This window comes from Rhamphochromis sp. 'chilingali', assembly GCF_963969265.1.
Source record: "Rhamphochromis sp. 'chilingali' genome assembly, chromosome: 9".
NCBI classification, from domain to species: Eukaryota; Metazoa; Chordata; class Actinopteri; order Cichliformes; family Cichlidae; genus Rhamphochromis; species Rhamphochromis sp. 'chilingali'.
Window position 1 is genome coordinate 12,834,599 of NC_137936.1, and position 22,694 is coordinate 12,857,292.

General features: G+C 41.5%; 2 protein-coding genes across 2 annotated transcripts; one reads left to right on the top strand and one right to left on the bottom strand.

Annotated features, from left to right (window-relative positions):
* The first annotated feature begins 13,205 nt into the window (after positions 1-13,205).
* Positions 13,206-18,588, top strand: aqp7 (aquaporin 7). The gene is made up of 7 exons (XM_080891507.1): positions 13,206-13,381; positions 13,521-13,722; positions 16,708-16,834; positions 16,921-17,058; positions 17,407-17,525; positions 17,673-17,890; positions 18,030-18,588. Exons 2-7 carry the CDS (start codon positions 13,585-13,587, stop codon positions 18,214-18,216), a joined length of 927 nt encoding a protein of 308 aa, XP_080747633.1. The 5' UTR covers positions 13,206-13,381; positions 13,521-13,584; the 3' UTR covers positions 18,217-18,588.
* A 187-nt stretch (positions 18,589-18,775) lies between these two features.
* Positions 18,776-22,692, bottom strand: tpgs2 (tubulin polyglutamylase complex subunit 2). Its single transcript, XM_080891509.1, has 7 exons — positions 22,500-22,692; positions 22,314-22,393; positions 22,131-22,218; positions 21,828-21,968; positions 21,544-21,657; positions 21,268-21,431; positions 18,776-20,870 (listed from the first exon to the last, which is right to left on the bottom strand). The coding sequence occupies exons 1-7, from the start codon at positions 22,564-22,566 to the stop codon at positions 20,652-20,654; spliced, it is 873 nt and encodes a 290-aa protein (XP_080747635.1). The 5' UTR covers positions 22,567-22,692; the 3' UTR covers positions 18,776-20,651.
* Between the last annotated feature and the right edge of the window lie 2 nt (positions 22,693-22,694).

The following is a 22,694-nucleotide window of genomic DNA, read 5'->3' on the forward strand; positions in this document are numbered from 1 at the left end:
TCATAGGCAGATAGCCTCCCCGCCGTCGCTTGCAGCTCTCTCGTTGGACCCTCCATTGCGGGGGAAACGTTTCACACGCCCTCTGCACCTCACCACATCTCCACTCGCCTCTGCGGCACCTGCTGAGTCAGCGGACCAAGGACCGGCAGCTCAAAATCACACAGCTGCTCTCCTGTCCGGCCGGCTGGTGGAACCTCAGCCTGATACGCTGGCCCCGGCATCGTTAAAGAAGCGACGCTTGCGCCGCCGGCGTGCCTCACCGCAGCCAGACTCTAAAACTTTCCAACAGCCGGCTGTGGTGAGTCATATGGACAATTCATCTTCACTCACCTCATCTGTTTATTCACTGGACTGTGTGAAAGCTAACCTCGTAGCACAGCCAGCTGCCCAGCCTGTAGCCGTAGCACAGCCAGCTGCCCAGCCTGTAGCCGTAGCACAGCCAGCTGCCCAGCTTGTAGCTGTAACACAGCCAGTCACCCAGCTAGTAATTCAGTCTTCAGTCCAGTCAGCCTCTCGTCTTCATCCTCAGTTGGAGGCTGATATGCCTGCTGGAACTACCCTGCCATTATGTCACCCGCCTGTTGTTTCTACATCGCTGTCCAGTCTACCACGAGTAGCTGCCACACCATTATCACCTCCGCCCTTTGCAGCTACTTCTCCACCAGCGTCCCATCAGACTGCAGCGACCGCAGAACTCTCGGCTTCACCATCCACATCACCCGCTCGACCGTCATCTTCACCACCTGCAGCTTCCGCATCGCCATTTTCACCTCCGGATCAACAACCATCTATACCCGCGTCGCAGCCGGAGGAGCGGCTCAGCGACCCGGAGGAGCTCAGCAAGCCCGAGCAGGGGCTCAGCGAGCGGGGAGAGCCCGCGTCGCCAGCTGTGGAGCTCTGTGAGCCGGAGCAGCTCAGCGAGCCACCCACTGAGGAGCCCGCACCGCTGCTGGAGAACCTCAACGAGCCGGAGGGACCGGCGTTGCCTGCAGAGGAGCTCGGCGAGCGGGAGGAGCCCGCGCCGCCTGCAGAGGAGCCTGCAGAGGAGCCTGCAGAGGAGCTCGGCGAGCGGGAGGAGCCCGCGCCGCCTGCAGAGGAGCCTGCAGAGGAGCCTGCAGAGGAGCTCGGCGAGCGGGAGGAGCCCGTGCCGCCTGCAGAGGAGCCTGCAGAGGAGCCTGCAGAGGAGCCTGCAGAGGAGCCTGCAGAGGAGCCTGCAGAGGAGCACGGCGAGCGGGAGGAGCTCGCGCTGCCGGAGCGGGTGCTCAGCGAGCGGGAGCCGCAGGAGGAGCTCGCGTTGCCGGAGCAGGAGCTCAGCAAGCGGGAGCTGCAGGAGGAGCTCGCGCTGCCTGAGCAGGAGCTCAGCGAGCGGGAGCCGCAGGAGGAGCTCGCGCTGCCCGAGCAGGAGCTCAGCGAGCGTGAGCCGCAGGAGGAGCTCGCGCGGCCCGAGCAAGAGCTCAGCGAGCGTGAGCCACAGGAGGAGCTCGCGCGGCCCGAGCAGGAGCTCAGCGAGCGGGAGCCCGGCGTGCGGGAGGAGCGCCCACCATCAAGAGAGCGGCTCGGCGTGCCGGAGGGACCCGCTCAGCCACAGCCGGAGATCGGCGTGCCGGAGGGACCCGCTCAGCCTGAGCAGGGGGTCAGTGTGCAGGATCCGCATCCACGCCCTCCATGCCGTCCACGTCCAGCACTTCGGGGATTATGGGCCGTTCTACTCCACCACCCGCCGGAGCTGTTGCAACGCCGCCGCCACCGGACCTGTGGCCGTCCGCCGGAGCTGTTGCAACGCCGCCGCCACCGGACCCGCGGTCGGCCGCCGGAGCTGTCACATTGCTGCCACCGGACCCGTGGCCGCCCGCCGGAGCTGTTGCGACACTGCAGGGCGCCTGAAGTATTCCGTTGCTATCACGGGACCCGAGGTAGGCCACCTGAACTCTTGTGTTATAGTTACTGGCCGCCTGAACTGGTTTTCTCACGCCACGGTTTTGGGGGGTTATTGAACTGTTTTGTGCCTCCGCTGGAGTCGCGGTTGAGCCTCTGGGACTTTTGAGATGAACTATTTGGTCATTTGGGGGTTGGTTCCGGCCCTCCGTCCTGTTATCCCCCCCGCCGCCCGCCCTGGGGTGGTTGGGTTGTGGTTTTTGTTTTGTTTTGGGTCGTCGGGAGCCGACCCTTAGAGGGGGGGTACTGTCATGGCCTGGGTCTAGGGACCCAGGGCTCATGTATTTTCAGTATATGTTTATGTTTATGTTTTCCGTGTGTTGTTTTGGTTTGCTCTCCGTTTCTCCATGTGTCTCCGTGTGAGCTTCCGGAGGTGTGGGTTCGCTGAGGAGACTGCGAACCTGGAAGTGTTTCTGCTCCAGAGACAGCCACACCTGCCGCTTGTCGTCCTCTGCCAGCTGCAGCAGATTACGCTCGTCAAGGGAACGGCATTTAAGACTGCAGCTGAGCTGAGGCCGACGCTGGATCCTTGAGTCAGAACTCGAATCTGGAGCGGAGTGTGTTTCTAAGTCACGGTGTGGGAATTGGAGTTTTTTTGGAGTCGCCACCTTTCTCTTTTACGGACATCTGCACTGTGTGGGATTCAGGGAGAATCACCACGGGACCACAGTGCTGGGATTTTGTATATAGTTGTGTGTTTTTCACCTCCTGTAAATAAATCCACTGTCCTTCGCTAAGAGTCTCGCGTTTTGGGCCCTACTTTCATTGCCACTCCACGGTCTGCCATCGCAGCCCGTGACATTTCAAACTTATAAGACCCCCTCAAATCATATTTTCCATCTCTTAGTTGAAACATACTTAAAATACAAATTGGAACATTCTTTTTCATCACACGATATATCATTTCTAAAGTTTTAGAATATGTCCATGAATTTTAACATAGATGATCCTACAAAAAACTGGTTGGTGGACTCCCTATATCCAATCCTATCCTATATCTCATTCAAAAAAATCTCTTGTTTTATAAAGAATAGAAATAGACTTGGATAATTTCCTTTTCACATGTTCTATGTGGGGCTTCAAACAAAGTTTATCATCAATAATTACTCCTAAAAATTTTGTCTCATATACCCTTTCAATTTCAACCTTATTTAAATTCAATTTTACTTTAATATTACTTTTATTACCTCCAAATAACATAAATTTTGTTTTACTTTCATTCAATGATAGTTTATTAAATACAAACCATCTGGTTTGTATTTAATAAACTATCATTGAAAACTTCATGAGTTCTGTTTCCACTGTTTTCAGTAATTTCTTTATGTCTTTTCCAGAGCAAAACAAGTTTGTATCATCAGCAAACATCACATATTTTAAAGTATCACTGGCTGTACAAATATCATTTATATAAAGTAAAAATAACTTAGGTCCCAAAACAGATCCTTGCGGAACTCCACAAGTTACTTTTCTAAGTTTAGATTTCATGTTATTAATACTCACATATTGGAACCTATTATTCAAGTAACTATTTAACCAAAATTCTACAACACCTCTTAAACCATACCTTTCAAACTTCTGTAAAAGTAAAGAATTATCTATCGTATCAAAGGCTTTACGTAAATCAATAAACACACCTATTCCAAACTATTTTTCATCCACAGCCATTGCAATATTTTCAATAAATTCCATCACAGCTAGAGATGTTGAGCGATTTCTTCTGAACCCATACTGATGATCATTCAATAAATCATATTTATCAATAAAGGAATCTAGTTTGTTTGCAAATAGTTTTTCAAGAATCTTTGAAAACTGAGGCAGTAAAGATACCGGTCTATAGTTTGACACAATCTGTTTATCACCAGTTTTATATAGTGGGATCACTTTGGCAATTTTCATTTTATCTGGAAAAATTCCAGTTTGAAATGATTTGTTACAAATATATGTTAACGGTTGAAGGACACTATGAAGAACGACATGTCAAGGTCGTCACAATCCATGGATTTTTTACTCTTGAATTTACTCACCACTTCTACAATGTCACTCTCACAGACTCCACCAAGAAACATTCAGCTACATTTACAAGAAGTAGAATCTACTTCATCATTTCCTCCTGGTACAGAAATCTCTTTTGCCAAGTTGGGACCTACATTAACAAAGTAATCATTAAATTCATTAACTATGCTCTCAGTATTATCAATCACTACATTACCTCTTTTTACAATACGTGTTGGAGAACATATATTATGTTGATTTTTTATTATCCTATTTAATACACTCCAGGTAGCCTTAATATTACTTTTATGTTTTTGAAGCAGCTGTTCATAATATCTTTTCTTTTCATATCGTATAATAGATGTTAATTTATTTCGATATTTCTTATATTTGTCTTCATTTTCCTTTGTTCTATGTGTCAAAAAAATCTTGTATATCCTATTTTTCTTTTTACAGGCTCTTTCCAGACCTTGTGTAAACCATGGTTTTTTTCTTTTTATAATTTTCAGAAAACCTTTTAATTGGACAATGGCTGTCATAGATTGACAAAAATATATCCAAAAACGCATTGTATGCATCATTAGTGTCTTCGATATAAACTTTTTGCCAGTCATAATTTTCTAAGTCTGTTTTAAAAGCCGCAATTTGTTCTGGTGTTTTTATTCTACCACTGAAATAAATTTGCTTTTCCTCTTGAAAATGAAGTTGATTGTTCATTTCAAACACTGAAAAGACAGGCAAGTGATCACTTACATCTGTGACTAACAGTCCACTATGTAGCTTGCCGTCTATCTTATTGACAAAAATATTGTCGATCAAAGTGGCGCTATCCATCATTAATCTGCTCGGCTTTAGAATCAACGGATGGAATCCAAAACTAAACGTCTTATTATGGTCGTTTGCCTTCAATAGATCAATGTTAAAATCACCACAAAAAAAAGTCACCTTCTCCTTGTGTTTTTTTAATATTACAGAAATTTCTTTAGTAAACTGATCTATACAGGATGCAGATGTATGATAAATGCAGCTAACTAATATGTTTTTCGATCTTTCAACCTGAATTTCAATGGTTAAACATTCCATCAAGTTATCTATCAATCACAGCAGTCATATTGTTAACAACTTTACATTTAAGATATGAAAAAACAAACATAGCAACACCCCCTCCTCTTCTATTCTTCCTATTTTGCCAAAACATTTCATATCCCTCTAGTCCATCTTGCAATTCTTTGTCATCATTCAACCATGTTTCTGAAATTGCTACCACTGCAAACTTATTTTGGAATTGATCAAGAAACGCTTTGATTTTAGAAAAATTACTGTAAAGACTCCGACTGTTAAAGTGGATTAATGAAAAACCTTTTATCTTGGGATCCAACTCTTCCCCATTATAATATTCACATGTCATATCAACATTCTGATAGAGGTGGATATCTGGATCAATACTATTGTCCAACTCATAAAATTTATAATCATGAGATCCAAAATATTCCATTTTTTTGCCTTTTATTTTGTTCACATTCACATGCATAGTTATTTTTCTCACACTTATCAGATATTGTTCATATCACAGTCAGCAACACAATTCTTTTCTACACTGAACTCTATTTCTTTTGTTTAAATCTCTCAAGATCTGCAATGTCTCTGACAACAATTACTTTAGCTTGTTCTGGTGTCCCATTAAGTCTTATGAATACCTTACAGTTCCTAGTCCAGGTATCTTGGATGTGCCTTTACTTCTTCAATAGTCTTGCCTGTCGTGCAATTTCAGCATTTCTCTTGGTGAGATGCTCATTCACATATACGCCGGTTCCCTTTAACTTCTTTCCCATCTTTAACAGTTCAACTTTATATTTCCTGTTCACAAATCGTAGTATGATAGTTGGCATCTTGGTATGTTTTTGTGGAATAGTATGACATGCAGCTATGTTTTTGCTATCCAAAAGAATGTCTTTGTCTTTGAAAAACTGAATAACTTGCTGCTCAAGCAAATCCTTTTCAGCTCTTGGTGCATCTTCCCCCTCCTTGTCACCTGCTGTACTCCGTGCATAGGTGTAGTGATTTGTCTTCAGTCCAGAAATAATCACATCTTCCATTCTTGTATACTGCTCCAAATCTTCAACTCTTTTTTTCCAGCTCTTCAATCTTCTTGTCTTTTTCCTTAATCACAATCTTCAGTTGTCTTACTTCTTCAATTAAGTCCAGCAGTCCTGCTTGCTGTTTCACCACCTTACTCAATTCCTCTGACATGAAGTTAAGAGACTTCTTAACTTCTTCAATATCTTCTGTTAGCCTCTTAGTTGTCATGTTTCTTGATCACCAATTTAAATTCTTAGAAGACAAAATGAATTCCAGGCTCCAGGTAATCCAATAAGCCAGGTGTTACTTGTAGAGCACGTGATGAAAAAAGGGACCCTAAACTTCAAAGTTTGTGGAAATACTCACACAAAATGAAGCAGAACTTCTTTGTGAAGATACAAGTCTTAACCAATCTTTTGGATGTTAAGTTCTTTTTGTGATGTTTGTTGGATTGCTAAGAGTAACAAACACAGTTTTCCCAATCAGCAGCCAATTTCTGTCAGTGCAAATACACATTTACTCTAAGGAGCTTGGAAGGAAAGTGACTGGACTTCTTTACGTTTTGTGAAACCAAGCTCCTTAGACTACCATGAGCAGAATGACTCAGTATGTAGAAGATAGTGCAAAAACTATTTTCTCTTTATTAGTAGCAAACACTCAAAAACCTATGAAAATACAGTTAAAACTCCAAAATCAGTGCATTCCTTTACACTGGGGTCTTTTCCCAGCTGATCCTGGCCCCAAGGCCTTGTGTTTGACATTCCTGGTTTGGAGGAAGTGGGATATGCAGTTTGATTACCATGGCAGATCAAATGTTTCACTGCCCAAACTGCTGATTTTAGCTAATTCAATGTTATGTAATTTTGTTACAAAAGTGCAACATTTAATGGAATCTGGTGTAATGAAGGTTACTTGATTGTTAATAGCAAGTACATTTTCCCTAACAATTAATGATTTGAATAAATAAACCTTTGATTAGATATGTTTCAGTTTCATTTGAATCAAAATTAATAGTTCATGTTAAGAAGTGAATAATATTTTATTTTTATTTTTAGCGTGAGGGAGCTTCAGAGGTAAACACTATTTTCATAGGATCAACATTTGTAAAAATTCTTAGTTTAGTGCTGGATAACTGATGAAACTATCCAAACATCCATCCATCCATCCATCCATCCATCCATTCGCTTCCGCTTATCCTTTTCAGGGTCGCGGTGGATGCTGGAGCCTATCCCAGCTGTCATAGGGCGAGAGGCAGGGTACACCCTTGACAGCTCGCCAGTCTGTCGCAGGGCTAACACACAGAGACAGACAACCATTCGTGCTCACATTCACTCGCGTATTCACACCTATGGGCAATTTGGATTAATCAATTAACCTATCCCCACAAGCTGCATGTCTTTGGACGGTGGGAGGAATAAAGAATCCTCCGGCAGTCCAGTATGTCTGGTGGGGTTTGTCCAGGGGTGCTTTTTTGCCTCTTTTTGTCTAACCTATGGGTTTTATTAGGGCCTGAGCACCGAGAGTGCGAAGGCCCTATTGTATCTGCTCCGTTTCTTCTTATTATTATTCAGGTAAAACAAGTGCCTTTTTGAGGGCTTTAACATGCTCAAAAACTCATGAAATTTTGCACACATGTCAGGTCTGGTGAAAAATTTCGTATTTTAAAGGTTTTATATATGAGCATTGGAAAATGGCTCTGGAGCGCCACCTATGTGTTGTTAAATGCAACCCTAGGAACACATAGTTTGAGCTACATGAATGAAATTGGGCCCACACGTGTATCATGCTGAGACGGACAAAAAAGTCATTGGGACCATTGATGCACACCCAACAGGAAGTCCGCCATTTTGGATTGAAGGTGACATTTTGTATCTGATTTTGCCATTTCCAGGCCTTGTACTTTTGCGAACTCCTCCTTGGGATTTGATCGTATACGCTTCATATTTGGTCAGTGTCAACTACACACCTGGGCCATATTAAATTGTAGAGCTTTTGAGTTTTCGGACAAGGGTGTGGTCGTGGCGCCACGGTAAATTTTGATAATTTGCCATGAAAATCTTATTTGCTCTCATTTCCATATAAAGTGTCCCATCTGGACCAAACTTCCGACATATGATAAGACTCTGCCCCTGAACATATTTCACTTGCCATATTTGACAACGGCAATAGCGCCACCTAGTGGGAACAGGAAATGTCATGTTTTACACTTTGAGGTACAGTATAGATGTCGGTGAACCATGTAGCCTCAAATTTGTCCAGGAAAGCATTAAGGAGTTGGTCTTGGCAATACATGGAAAACTGTGAGTTTTTGCGAACTGGCATGACCCCAGCAGGATGGCGAACATTGATGTCTCGCCGTGAAGAACGAAAACGCCATAACTTAAAGAAATCCAGTCTGATCATTACCAAATTTTACAGACATGATTACGTAGCCATCCTGAACAGATTGATATGCCCATTGTCAGGAATACGCAGAGCACCACCTAGTGGGAACAGGAGATGTCATGTCTTTCACTTTGATATACTGATTTTCACAGGTTCATCAGGTCCACCTCAAAAGCGGGGAATATTAACAGTCCCTCATGATGCTTCAGTGACAAAAATTGTGAGTTTAAACTGAACAGCACACCCTGGTGGCAAGGCGGTTCACCATGAAAGATGAAGTGGCTGTTGAGGGGCTTGGAAAGTTTAAAAACTCTTGACATTTGGCCCACACCTCCAATGTGATGAGGGTTTTCTAGTCATTTTCATGGAATATTGCAAAATGGCTCCACAGCGCCCCCTGCAAAATTTAAAAACATCAGCCCCTGCTCCGTGTTTCATCTATGAGTCTGAAACCTGGTAAGCTTATGTAGGGTACCAAGATGTACAAAAAAGTCTCTTGGAGCAATATCCCAAATCCAACAGGAAGTCAGGCATTTTAAAATTAATGTGTAATTTTGGCGACATTTTCCCCTCTTTTCAGGCCTCATACTTTGACGAACTCCTCCAAGGGATTTCATCAGAGCGACACGATCTCCAGTGGAAGCATGGAATCTAAACACCTTTGTGATGTTAAATTGTGAAGCATTTTACGTTTAGGGAGTTAGCATGTGGAGTTTCAATCACTCGCCAAAAAGCAGTAATCTGCTGTCACTCGAAAACACAATGTCCAATCTCTCCCAAACTTCGCAGGCATGAGTCGAGAGTCAAGCTTGGAGGAAAAATACTGTGGCCCTGAGAGGCCAAACAGACTGCAACCTAAGAAAACATAAGCAAATAGAAAAACAGCGCAAAAGCACACACAATACAACAGAACACAAAGTAACTAAAGTTACAATTTAACCCTCATCCTACTGAAATATTTAACAGCCATAGACTACCAACTGCATAAACTCCCTCAGGATGCCAAGAGTAAATTACCCTAGGAACAACAGCAAACAATAGATAATAGCAAAAACAGCCTTTTCTTTTAAATTTACTCCCTACTTCCCTTGATACTGTGTGATGCTTTAGTTTAACACACATGCCAAGTAAATGGTAAATGGCCTGTATTTGTATAGCGCTTTACTTAGTCCCTAAGGACCCCAAAGCACTTTATACTACATTCAGTCATCCACCCATTCACACACACATTCACACACTGGTGATGGCAAGCTACATTGTAGCCACAGCCCTGAGGTGCACTGACAGAGGCTAGGCTGCCGGACACTGGCGCCACCGGGCCCTCTGACCACCACCAGTTTGGCAATGGGTGAAGTGTTTTGTCCAAGAGCACACCGACCGAGACTGTCGGAGCCGGGGCTCGAACCGGCAACCATCCGATTAACAAAGCTGTAAATTGCATGTTTCTGATAAAATAAGTAGACTGGTATATTAAATATTCCTTTAATTTGTGAGTATAATCATGCCATATCATAACTGTCTTAATTCATATAGAACAGAGGAAAACTGAACCTTAAACAGGATGATTTTTGCTAAATGAGTCTGACAGGAGTGAACAGAGATGATACAAACACATAAAATCCTTATAAAATATGATATAACACTATAAATCAACTTACCTCAAAATATATGCTGATGTTTTCTTAAGTTGCAGTCTGTTTGGCCTCTCAGTGCCACTGTGAAAAAACCCCAAGAGCTATTAAATATTTAAACATTAGCTAACTAAGATATTCTACAATAAAGTGTACCAATCCAGAGCCATTATAAGGATGAACTTTGTCTTATTTTGAAGGCTGTAGCCATTAATTATTTTAGTAATCGAGTATTCTAGCAATTATTCCATTGATTAATCGAGGAATCTGATAAGAAAATGCTTTTGTTTTATTAATGTGCAATAATAAATATTCAAAAGAGAAAAATAGGTCTTTCAGAATGAACTACTCATTGGTTTCTATTTTAGGAATTGCATTTTTTTTAAGTTTAACTGCTTAAACAACATCTGTCAAATTAATTTTTTTAAAGAAAAAATGTTCTTAAATTCCAAATGAAATAAATAATCTCAAGTACAGTCAAGTACAGGGTCTACTAAGTAAGTAAGTAAAGTTTTATTTATATAGCACCTTTATGTGTCATGGACCCGGCTCTGGAGGACTCGGGGGGTCCTTAAGCAGGATGGACTGTTATTATCGTTATTATTATTATTATTATTAGTAGTAGTAGTAGTGTTGTTATTTGGGGATGTGTGTTTTTCTGTACTATTCTGTGTTGTTCGGTGTTCCACTCATTATATGTATATATGTGGCTGGAGGATGGAGAACAGCCCATGCAGGCCTGATGGGTGTGGCCCTGCAAGAGGACTGGCCACACCTGAAGTTCCTGCCACACATCTGTTGGTGGTCAGGGCTCGTCGGGGGAGCTACTTAGGAGAGTGTTGGAGCTCCCACCGGTGTGGGATCATTGAGTTGTCTACCCAAGTTAGTGTGTGTCAGCGTACGACGGTGCAGTTCGTGTATGCCCGCTGGGGTTGGTGTTGATGGCTGTTTTTGTGGTTTTCCCCCCAGGTGGAAGAGTGGACCAGAACGGCAGCACGCACAGGGTGTGCGAAAACACAACAGTGGGGAGCACACACACGGGATTCAAGGGAGCAACGGGGAGTTATTGTGTTTACAGCCTTCACTGTAAATAAAGTGCACTGTTTGAATCGCAGAACCATGCGTTCTGGGTCCTCATTCCCCCATATCCCCACGGTCTGCCAGCCAGACCGTGAAATATGGATAAAAGATCACAAAGTGCTTCACACAGAGATAACGAATTATAAAACAAAAACAGACAAAAGTTAATGCAATGCAATTCTAAAAAGATGTGTTTTTAGTTGTTGTTTAAAAGAGACTACTGAGTCCACAGATCTTATGCTCAGTGGGAGAGAGTTGCACAGTCAAGGAGACACAGTGGCAACAGCTCTGTCTCCCTTAGGTCTCAGCCTTGTATGCTAAATAATAAGTGGGTCACATGTGAGTACTTAGATGTTTTGGTCAGAAGCCTAGCAGCAGCATTTTGAACAATCTGTCCCGGTTCTGGGTCATTCTGATCCAGCATTTTCTGTTTCTTATGTTTTTGGTATTCTTCTGTATTATAATTTATGTTCTGATTCTTTAGCTATCCTGTGTTGATTATTATTATTATTCTATGTTCCAGCTTATTCCAGTTTAGGGTTTAGTTCTTATGCCCTCATGTTTAGTTTAGGTTTAGTTCTGTGCTTAGTTTTTTCTGCCCGTGTGTTCCCTCTGTGTAAGTCTGCATTTCTTAGTCTGTGTCTTTGTGAATTGTTTCCTGTTTTATTTTGAAGGGTTGTGGCTGATGTCAGTGTGTCTAGCTTCGCTCCCCGTCTCGTTAGCCCTAATCCCTCCCAGCTGTGTCTCCCTCCTGTTTTCCACTCCCTGATTACTCCCCTGTGTTTACCTTTGCTCTCTGCCGCGTCATACCCTCAAATTGTGCCTGTGTGTTTCTGTTTTCAGCGGTCTGTTTTTCAGTTCATGTTTTGTTTATCGCCAGCAATAAAGCTATGGTTTCCGCCTGCCCGCACACAGAGCTCTGACACAATCTGCAGACAACCCATGCCCCCCTTTAGACTCACCGCTGTTTGTTGCTGGTGTCACGGGCCACAGTGATAGAAAGTGGGCTAATTTAATCATGGTATCAGACTAAATTAACAGTTCATCTGCATATTATCAGTATTTCTTTTTAAAAACCAGGGCCTGCCTGGGCTTATTGTTGTCAAAATTTGTATTCACATACATGCTCCTAAATACGTGTTTATCGCAGGTCTATTTTATTCCCAAATGTGGGTGAAACGTTTATATAGAATTTAAACGAAGCGTCGAAAAATTTGCCTCGAGGACTTTTTTTTTTTTACATTTTTTATCATTGAGTTATTTGAATTATGCAATGAATCATTGCAGCCCTAAACTATAAACATCATTAGTCAGGCTGAGTGCACATTTAAGCATACTAAGATTGAACAAACGTAGCATTATTTTCAAAGATCAAAGACATTACAATTAACTTTTCAGGGAACATGAACATAAAATTTCATGGCAGTCCACACTGTCACGTCATTTACTACAGACTCAGGTTTGGTTAGGTTGTTTATGACTGTGTGAGCAAGCTGGGCGCTGAATTACCCTTTTTTGTGCGATCAATAAAATAAACAAATCTGAAACAGCTGAAATCAATAAATACGACATTTATACTGAAGTAACCAGTATTGGTGAAAATCAGATTTTGCAGCTGGAAATTGTTTGTGTGTATTGATCAACTTTTATCACCTACAAACTTCCAAAGTTGTAGCCATCGTAATCTACTTTTCAGTTTTTGTTGTTGTGTTTCTTTTGCTTATTTAGGAGAGAAAAAGCATGTATGGACTTTGTAATGCTATGAAGTCCAGATAGTGTGTTACTGTAGCAGCCTTGCTTCAACCAATAGTTTATGCTGTTTTGACCCCACTTCAGTAATGTAAGGTGCGAAGTGTAAGTGTAGATGTAAAGTGCATTTCATATAATCAGAAGTATACAGAACATGTGCACAAAACAACATGGAACAATTAAAAAAAGTCTACATAATAATTTCAAGGTAACTTTTTGTTGCTGTAAAAGCCATAAATAATAATATAAAAAAAATAAAAACATCTTATTCAGCCTTTTAGTAAGTTAACTTGTAATGAGTTTCAGTTCTGAATAAAGTACTCCACAGATGTATTTAAAGTGTTTTTATTATGACAAATTTGACAGATAATCAAGCACAGCAGGGTGTGTGTCACTGTATCTTTGGCCATTTCCAGGAGGAGGGGAGAGAAGAAGGGGGTGGAGGTGGGTGAGAGTGTGTTGAAGCCTTTAAATTGTGGACAACTTCCATTGGATGTGAGTGACAAAGAGAGACTGAGAAACACAATTAGGTAAGTGAGTGGAAAAAGGGGAACTTTTGAGGTCAGGAGACAAAAAGTTGGTCTTGTTTGCAAAGTACTGTGTGCCAGTCACTTCATAAATTTTTCAACCAAGGCTGAATGTGTAGTTTTTTTTTTCTCATTCAAAAAGGGTAAAAAAAAGTCCTGAGGTTGGAAGGAAAGAAGAAGAGGAAGAAAAAGTAGAAGAAGAAGAAATGAAGGACTTGGTGCAGTCAGTAAAACCCAGGGTGTTTCAGCAGAGGGGAGGTAAAGTAACTCGATCCAAAGTTTGGCTAAAGAATGAACTCATTCGTGTGGGACTTGCTGAATCACTTAGCACATATGTCATGATGGTAAGAATACAGTATTATCACAAGATTTCTGAAGTGTCATATGCTTTCAAATAATAATATGTAATATCTCATTAAAAACTGTAAAAGCACCTCTCAAATCCATGATTCCGCTGACATTTTGACTTTTCATTTATCGGGTCTTCTTTCTGTTTAGAATCTAATTGCTTATCTGTAGCACCCATATGCTATTAATCATTAATGTCGTGCTCTTTATCCTGATAAGTTGCAACATTCTCCCAAATACACACACACACATAAGCACTATTAACAGTCACATTGTCAGGTTCAGTGAATGAACCTGAGAGTCTAGTATTATTATAGAGTAATAGTCAGGCAGCAAGCCAGCTGAAGAGGTTTCCAGAAGTCACACGTCAGCTGTCAGCTGTTACAATAAACCTTTTACTTAGAAGCCTGGAAGAAAAACACATGCATTTATAACATGATGAACATGGGAAGCGTAAATGCCTGAATGTGAGCACAAAAGAATTGCACTTACTGTGTTTGTGATTCGGAATCCTGACAGAAACAAAATACTCGTGACTTTGTTGGGGGAACCAGACTTTTCCTGTTTCCTGATAGAATGGCTACAGTTTTTCAGTGTCAGCATTTTTTTTTACCCTGATAACATAGCCGCTTGAGTTAAAAGCAAGATAATTCAGTAGTGTGGTGTCTTTTACATTTGTGCAGTACCATAATTAAAATGAAAATTAATTGTGCAACTCAGCCTTTTAACTTTTAAGTAAGAAAGAAAATGTTACTTATACAGTATGTTTAGAAACGAAGGTACTTCTAGAAATAATTAAAACAAACAAACAAAAAAAACCTCCCAAAAAACTTAACTTTTTGCTACTTACCTCCGTCAGAGAGGTTATTCTTTTGGTAGCATTTGGGTGCGTGTCAATCTGTCTATAAGCAAGACAGCTCAATTCTGATAACACTTTCTAGGCGTGTAGATAAGGTCATGTTAACATGCCATTAAAATTTGGCTTACATTCACTAAAGCCTTCTAGGAGACTTAAATTATTCATCGGTTGAAAAGTTACAAAAAAACCTTATAACTTAGAAACTATGACGCTTACAAGTGTGATGTGTATTGTGAACATATAGTACCGTATACAGATTTAAAACATGTGAGAACAAAAATGTGTGCGAACAAAGAAAATAAACTGAATTATACCATTCTCTTAAAAGTAAATTCTGCCCAGAGAGTGAGCTGCGTTGTGGAGGTTTAAACTCTCAGAGTGCTTCTTGTTTACATCCAGAAAGTATTCACAACACTTCCACATTTTTGTCATGTTACAGTGATATTTCAAAATGGATTCAATTCATTTTTCACCTAAAAAATTCTAAACACAATACTTCATAATGACAAAGGTAAAAAAATATTGAAATGTTTATAAATAGATATAAAAATAAAAAAGCAAAACTATAACATGTACATAAGTATTCACCACATTTTGTTGTGACACTCAAAATTGAGTGTCCACTGAGCCTCTGATGTTCCACTGGTGTTTCGACAACTTCCACCTGTGGTAAAGTCAGCCAACTGGATGTGATTTGGAGAGGCACACACCTGTTTGTATGATGTCCCACAGCTGACAGTGCATGTCAGAGCAAAAACCAAGCCATGATGTCCAAGAAATTGTCTGGAGACCTCTGAGACAGGACAGTTTCAAGGCACAGAGCCTCAATTATCTGGCTCCAGGTTATTCCATTTTGGAATAGCCATAGTTAGGAAGCTAATGAAGAACCCAATGGTCACTCTGACAGAGCTCCAGTGTTGCTCTGTAGAGAGAGGAAAACCTTCCAGAAGTACAACCATTTCTGTAGCACTTCACCAATCAGGCCAGTGTGGTAGTAACCAGACAGAAGCTACTTCTCAGTAAAAGTCAAATGACAGCCCACCTGGGATATACCAAAAAGCACCTGAAGGACTCTCATACCATGAGAAACCAAATCCTCTGGTCTGATGAAATAAAATTTGAACTCAGTAGTAAAATGGTGGCAGCATCATGCTGTGGGATGTTTTTCAGCAGCAGGAACTTGAATGAATGAATGTGCAATATACAGAGACATCCTGGATGATAATGTGCTCCCAAGAGCTCTAGACTGGATTGGGCGAAGCAGCTCTCTTCCAGCAGGACAACGACCCTAAGCACAAAGCCAAGATGACAAAGGAGCGGCTTTGGCACAGCTCTGCAAATGTCCTTAAGCAGCCCAGCCAGAGGGAAGGAACCTGTCTGAAAATGACTGTAGAGTATCTCAAGCTCCACCAAGTTGAATAAGGAGTGCTGGTTCACCAAAAACAAAAGGCTTGAGGCTGTAATTGCAGCCAAAGGTGCTTCAACAAAATATTTTGCAAAGGCTGTGAATACTTTCTGGATGCACACTATATATTTGTTGAGTGGCTTTCCCTACATCATATCAAGCTGGTGCACAGGATTTTTAAAAATGTTTTGTTAGACAATTCCATTGCTGGAGAGGGAAAAGTTGTACAGGAAATTATGTTTATGTTGCTTCAAGACTGTAACTGTGGTCCAACTCCTTGCATCCTGGCAGCATTCAGTGTAGTGGTGGCTGATAAACTGACATTCATATAAATCTGCAGTGCAAGGAGTAGGAGAATCATGTGATGAGCTGATATCTTGTCATATGTCAAAAAGACAAGGAGCTCAGGATGAGTTTGTTTTTACAGCCAAATATTTACAGTAAATTGAGATATTTTACAGGTGTTTTACAATCATTACTATTAGATTTAAAGTGGCAGAATAATAGCAACCAAACAGCTGACAGTGTTACACTATAAGATTTTTTACAGTGAGAAACTGCTATTGTCGATTACAAAAGAATCTGGCTGCCAGCACTTAATCACAGTTTGCCTCAAACATTTCTTATATTGTGAAATAAGCTTCCTGGAAAGTATTTCTTGTAATCTGTTTCTATGTTTGACTGCATAAATGATATATGGGTTCTCTTTGTCTCCAGTCATTGGGCTTGGGGTCTGTGGCCCAGGTAGTGACTGGTCAGGGAGCTTTTGGACAGTACCTCAGCATCAACCTGGGTTTTGGACTGGCTGTTGCCATGGGGTCTCATGTTGGAGGGAAGATCTCGGGTATGAAAGATGATGACATCAAAACCTATGAAATGCTTTCCAATTGTTGTTCAGCAGTCATATTTTGCTCTTTTGATCTGTTTCAGGGGCTCATATGAATGGCGCTGTATCATTCACAATGTGTGTGTTTCGCCGCCTCCCGTGGAAGATGCTACCTCTTTATATTTCGGCACAGCTATTGGGGTCATTTCTTGCAGCAGGGACAATTTATGCTGTCTACTATGGTGAGGAAACGCAACAGTATGTGTTAAAAAAGAAAAAATAGGTATCTAGGTCACTTGAAGGTTCAAAAACAAAGAAGCAAAGTCTCAGGAAATCGGCCCATGCATGATTTAAATTTAAAGCTTATCTGATGTTTTTCTGCATCTACACATGTGGAACACATTATGAAGAGGCCCACCATGCTGTACTGCACCATCATGTGTCCTAAGCGGCAAACGTCCTAGAAAAAGTATTATAAAAACCACATGGAAAACAACTCATACAGATCTGGAGGCACTGTTACTGAAGTATTGCTGCGATTTCTTGGAGTCACACAACTATCACGATTTATCTGTTTGATACGTTTGCAGAAGCCATTCATGACTACTGTAGAGGAAACCTGACTGTGACTGGTGAGAAGGCCACTGCTGGTATCTTTGCCACCTATCCTGCTCCATACCTCTCTCTGATAGCTGGATTTTTTGACCAGGTAGCACTGAAAGTCAACTAAAGCTTCATAGTTACAACTCTCCATCATCAGACATAATCAGCATGAATGATTTCCTTTACTAGATGGCTTTCTACACGGTTATCTTTCCAGACTGATGTTTTTGTTCTATGTGTGTGTTTGGGGAAGGTATTTGGCACAGCGATGCTACTACTGTGCCTTATGGCTCTATCCGACCAGAAGAACAAACCAGCGCCAGCAGGAAGTGAGCCTGCATTTGCGGGTTTCCTGGTGCTTCTCATTGGCATTTCTTTGGGTAGCAATAGTGGCTATGCCATCAACCCCACCAGAGACATCGCACCCAGGGTTTTCACTGCCATGGCAGGCTGGGGATCTGATGTGTTCAGGTACACAAAAAGGCCATATCATTTTCTTTTGCTTTTTCCACCTTAATCAAGGATTAGTCAAGAATAACCCCCCCCCAACTACTTTTCATTATTAATTAACTATTTACTTTTTTGTGGTTTGCTGCCTTTATCTGTGTAGGGCTGGAAACGGATGGTGGTGGGTGCCTCTAGTTGCCCCCCCTATTGGAGGAGTCCTTGGAGCAGGGCTATACAAGGCTGTTGTGGAACTGCATCACCCACACCTCTCTAAAGCGGGTGGAGAGATGGTTGAAGAAGCTGTCCCTCTGGATAAAGAGATAAATACCATTGAAAATATGTGTGTGTGACACCCTAGCTAAGTTGACAGCTAAGTGAATAGCTCTATGAAGATGCAACATTCAATGAAGGTAAAGGGTTAAAAAGCCCAAAACTAACTTGTTAGATGGGAGACAGAGGATGATTAGCAAACAGGGAGTGAAATAAAGATTTGTTCAAATCAAAAATGCTCACCGTGTTTTACACAATTTCAACATCAACTTAAATTGGGTGTGGTGAGTTAATTTTCCCAAGTGGCAACATGGGAAACTGAGACTGTTGTGGAGGGCTGGACCAATAAGATGAACTCAGTTCTGCTCAATATTAATTATTCCTTTATAAGCTGCTACTGGTAAGAGTAGATGTTACAATTAGGCCCTAATTGTGGTCTCTTGGGAAAATTAATTGCCCATCCCTGAATTATTCTTCTAGAGTTAGTGTAAATGATAGACTACAATACATATAAAATATACACTATTAGACATTTTGACTCACTGTACTCGTTACTATACGCTACAATAAAAAGGTTTGAGACAAACATACGGTCACTTTAGAGATGAAAATTTGACAAAACCACACTCGCTCACTCATGTTGTTTTTATTACTGCAATAGCAGCTTATGTAACCTTAGAAGACATAAATATCATTCACTTTAACACTCAACAGGGGACTACTTCCACAACTGTGGAAAAACTTAAGGGTGTGCAAAGAGAAGCAAACAGCCCCCATACACTGGGATCATATATTTTTTTGAAAACCAAACACACAGTAGGAGATGACTCCTCACCGCTTGAAAGGACAGCGACAAAACCAAATACAGACATTTTTCTTTCTAGCATTCTTGTGCACAGCAGCCTACAGACAAAAAGTACATACTAAAAAGTACTTGAACCAAAACTGTAGATGTGAGATTGGGTCTACTGAGCTTTATATTTGTGTTACAAGAGCCATTATCTTAAGCGCTTACCCAATTTAGAATCGGTAGGTGGGGTCTGTGGCAGGGGTATTAGCTGAATTAAACTTCTCTGGTGATTCTTTGTAGGGTCGACAGGGGCTACCTACGTATGCGGCTGATGTTGTTGCGGGTATTCAGGCTTGTGCGTGTGATCATGTCCTGATCTATTAGATGCAGTGCCAGCCACAAAAACGTAGCCAGACATGCATAAGAGGAATCAGTGGTACTAAACGTACCATCTGGTGCGATGTATAGTTGCTTATGAAGGGAGGCGCACGTCAGGTTAGGGCAAGCACTACGTTGTTGGCTTTCATAGAGGTTTGTTGTTTTGACATACCTGTGGCGAAGACTTAAAGTAGAAATCATGTGAAACAAACACAAGATAACCATTCACAACCTACAGCCAGTTTAGAGTCACCAGATAATCTGATGTGAATGTCTGTGGAAGAAGCCAGAATATCTGGTGAGAACTCGCACAGGCACAGGAGAACATGCAAACTCTGTGGATTTGAACGCAGAGACCTTCCACGCTGTGAGGTGACAGTGCTAACCGCTGTACAACTGTGGCCCTGAACTGTTAAAATATACCTTTGATATTCATTCACTCATGATGAATAATCTGTGTTAGAAACAGTGTTCATTTCTGAAGTTTACATTACAGAGCAGCATTCATGAGGCACTGCAGTAGTACAATGGCCAGTTAGTAGTCCTTTTATAATGTAACAGGTCACGTTTGTCTTCACACTTATGTGGCTTAATGTTTGATAATGAAGCTCTAAAAGCATCTGTTGAGTCCTATACGTTAGTTTTCAACCTGTCAATTATCAATACATATAGGGTGTGAGCTACACAACATTACATTAAGTCTTCTTGTTTCCTTAAGTTTAAAGTTATTAATATAAAGAGATGTGTTATCTAGCCATTTCCGCACTTTACAGTATTACATGCTGCATGTAGAATTTACATAATGCATTCAGAAATCAAGCCCACTGAAAACAGCAGCACTTATAAACTCTGGTTCTGGTTACAGCAGTGGTACAGTTATATTGTACATCTGTCTGCTTTGATTTTATATGATTTTTTTTAACCATAAGCTGTCAGTAGTGAACATTACCTTAAATGAGTTTATAAGTACTGAATATACACTGATACAACTCTCTGTTAATTCAAAGACTAATTACTCTGGCAACACTTGGCATCCAAAGGTGGATAAAATTCAGGATTGTGTCTTTCTACATGTGAGGGGGATTCATTTTTAACCATCTAAGCCAGGTGTGATGGAAATTGCCATCGTCTCCTCAAACATATAAAATTTAGAAACATTTTTTGCCTTCAACACTTTTAGTACTATAACTGTATCACCTTTCCAATGTGTCTAGCCAGCAACAACCCTGGCTACATATCAACTCAGCCTTGGCAAACATGTCAAACAGCACCAAGTCCAACAAACTGAGTCCAGCTCCTGAGGGAACTGGAGACATTTGGAAATGTCTTCATCGTACGGGTACCTTCTCACCGCTTTGCTCCACTTTGTCTTCCTGCATTGCTTTGGCCCTTGGCTGCGCCCCCTGAGTTGCACTGTGTCGACTGCTTCTTCTTGGGGGCTGGGACCTTGGCTTTGCCTTTGAAAGCCTTGGAAGGATCCAGCTTGTTCAGATATAAATCCCCAGCAGGATCCGCCAAACTGAGCTCACAGTTGAAAGTCAAAGGCTGGTAGAGGGATGCCCACTGCTGCAGCAGCAACCAAGATATACATAATTTAACATAATCCATGTAACACATGGGGAAAAAAACAAAAAAACAAACCCACACCAAATGTGTTTTGAAAATACTACTTAATTTACTAACCGAGCCAGCAATGCTATATCTGATTCTGTGGAATGTATGGCACCTTATGCACATAATTATGCTCTCTGGAAGCAACTTAAAACTCAGTGCTGTGCTAACTTACTAAAATGTTACATTTGCCAGTATTGTAGTAGACTGTGAAAGAATCATCCTGAATAAAATGTATTCATACAACTGCAATGGTCTCACATGTTGTTAATAATATGAATAAATATTAAAAATACAATTTATGTCACAGCACATATTCTGAAAAAAAAAAAGGATTAGACACTTTGACTACCTTAGCCTGAGGGCTGGGGCCATATGGGGTGAAGTGATACTGCCACTCAGGCAGACCCAGATGGGTTATCATCAGTCGGTAGTAAGAGGTAAAGGTTGTGGTCAGAAAATGCCAGCACAGAGAGCGGTCTAGAAACCATATTTCACTCCTCTGAGCAACCACACCTGAAAAAAAAAAAAGCAAGGATGTTAACTTAAGGAACTCAGATTTAAAAAAATTATTTTTTTAAATATATATATATTATAACCTATAAGATACAATACACAAGCAGAGCACCTGGAGTGCAATTTTTGTAGACTAGGCACACTTTGCCATTCCCACCACAGGAATCCAGCTCGAAGATGCGGCTCCGGGAGTCGAAATGAGGTGCGACGGGCACACGCGCCGACCCTGACAGATAGCATTAATGAATCTTGAATAAATATTTACGGTCCAATCAAGAGCTCATTCATTAGCCTGCTTTCTGCACAACTGAGCACACGTACTGTAAACAAACGTAATTGAAAGTGACGTGTTGTAATTGAGGATCCCACATGAGGATCCGGCAGGTGAATATTTACCACTTTCTGTGCCGCTCTCCTCCCAGTCTAGGTCAGCGAGTGATGGCGCATTGGGCAGAGAGAAGAGTGACACGGGCTGGAGCAGCGGGCACAGTCTGGCCACACTATTAATCATCATGCATCCTAAGGGAACACACTCACCTGAAAGACAGCACATCCACACAGTGAGGGCTGTGTGCCAAGAACATAAGAAAAGCTGCTATTTTCATTTACAACATTACTTTAAAATAGTTTAAATAAAAACAGACTTTTTTTTCTCTTTTGAAAACTGTGAATGCAGACAGAACACATCAGGACACCTACTGTCTAGTTTAACGCTCCATGTTAGTGTAAAGCTATCAGTTGTCAGATAGAAGTCTCTCAGGTCCTCTGGTAATATACATGTGTTTTTCTGGCAAATAAACACAAAAGATGAATAACACATGACAAAAGTATACAGTACTGCCATATCAATATCTGACATCTACCATGCATCTTCCTTCCCACCTGCTCCCATGACAGCAAACTCCTCTTCTCTGCAGGCTCTCTTTCTGCGAAACGCACGTCGACCACCCCAGGCATGTTCTCTGTCCCAGCAAGGACAAGTTCATGACATTTATTACAATCTATTTTTTCACAGAATTCAATGCTTTGCTAGCTAACGCTCTCAATGCATATCACAATCATACACACCAAGTATCCGAGTGATACCGAGCATCAGCCTATCGGCAATCTTGAAGCTCTCCTTTGTTTCTTCCATTTGGGTGATTGCGATCACAAATTTGTACAAAACCCAGAATGCATCCTTTGCAGATGTCTGTAGCGCATTCTTCCCCTTGCTCCAAATAGCTCATCTGCGGACGCAAGCGGAGGGAGAAGGGACGCAAA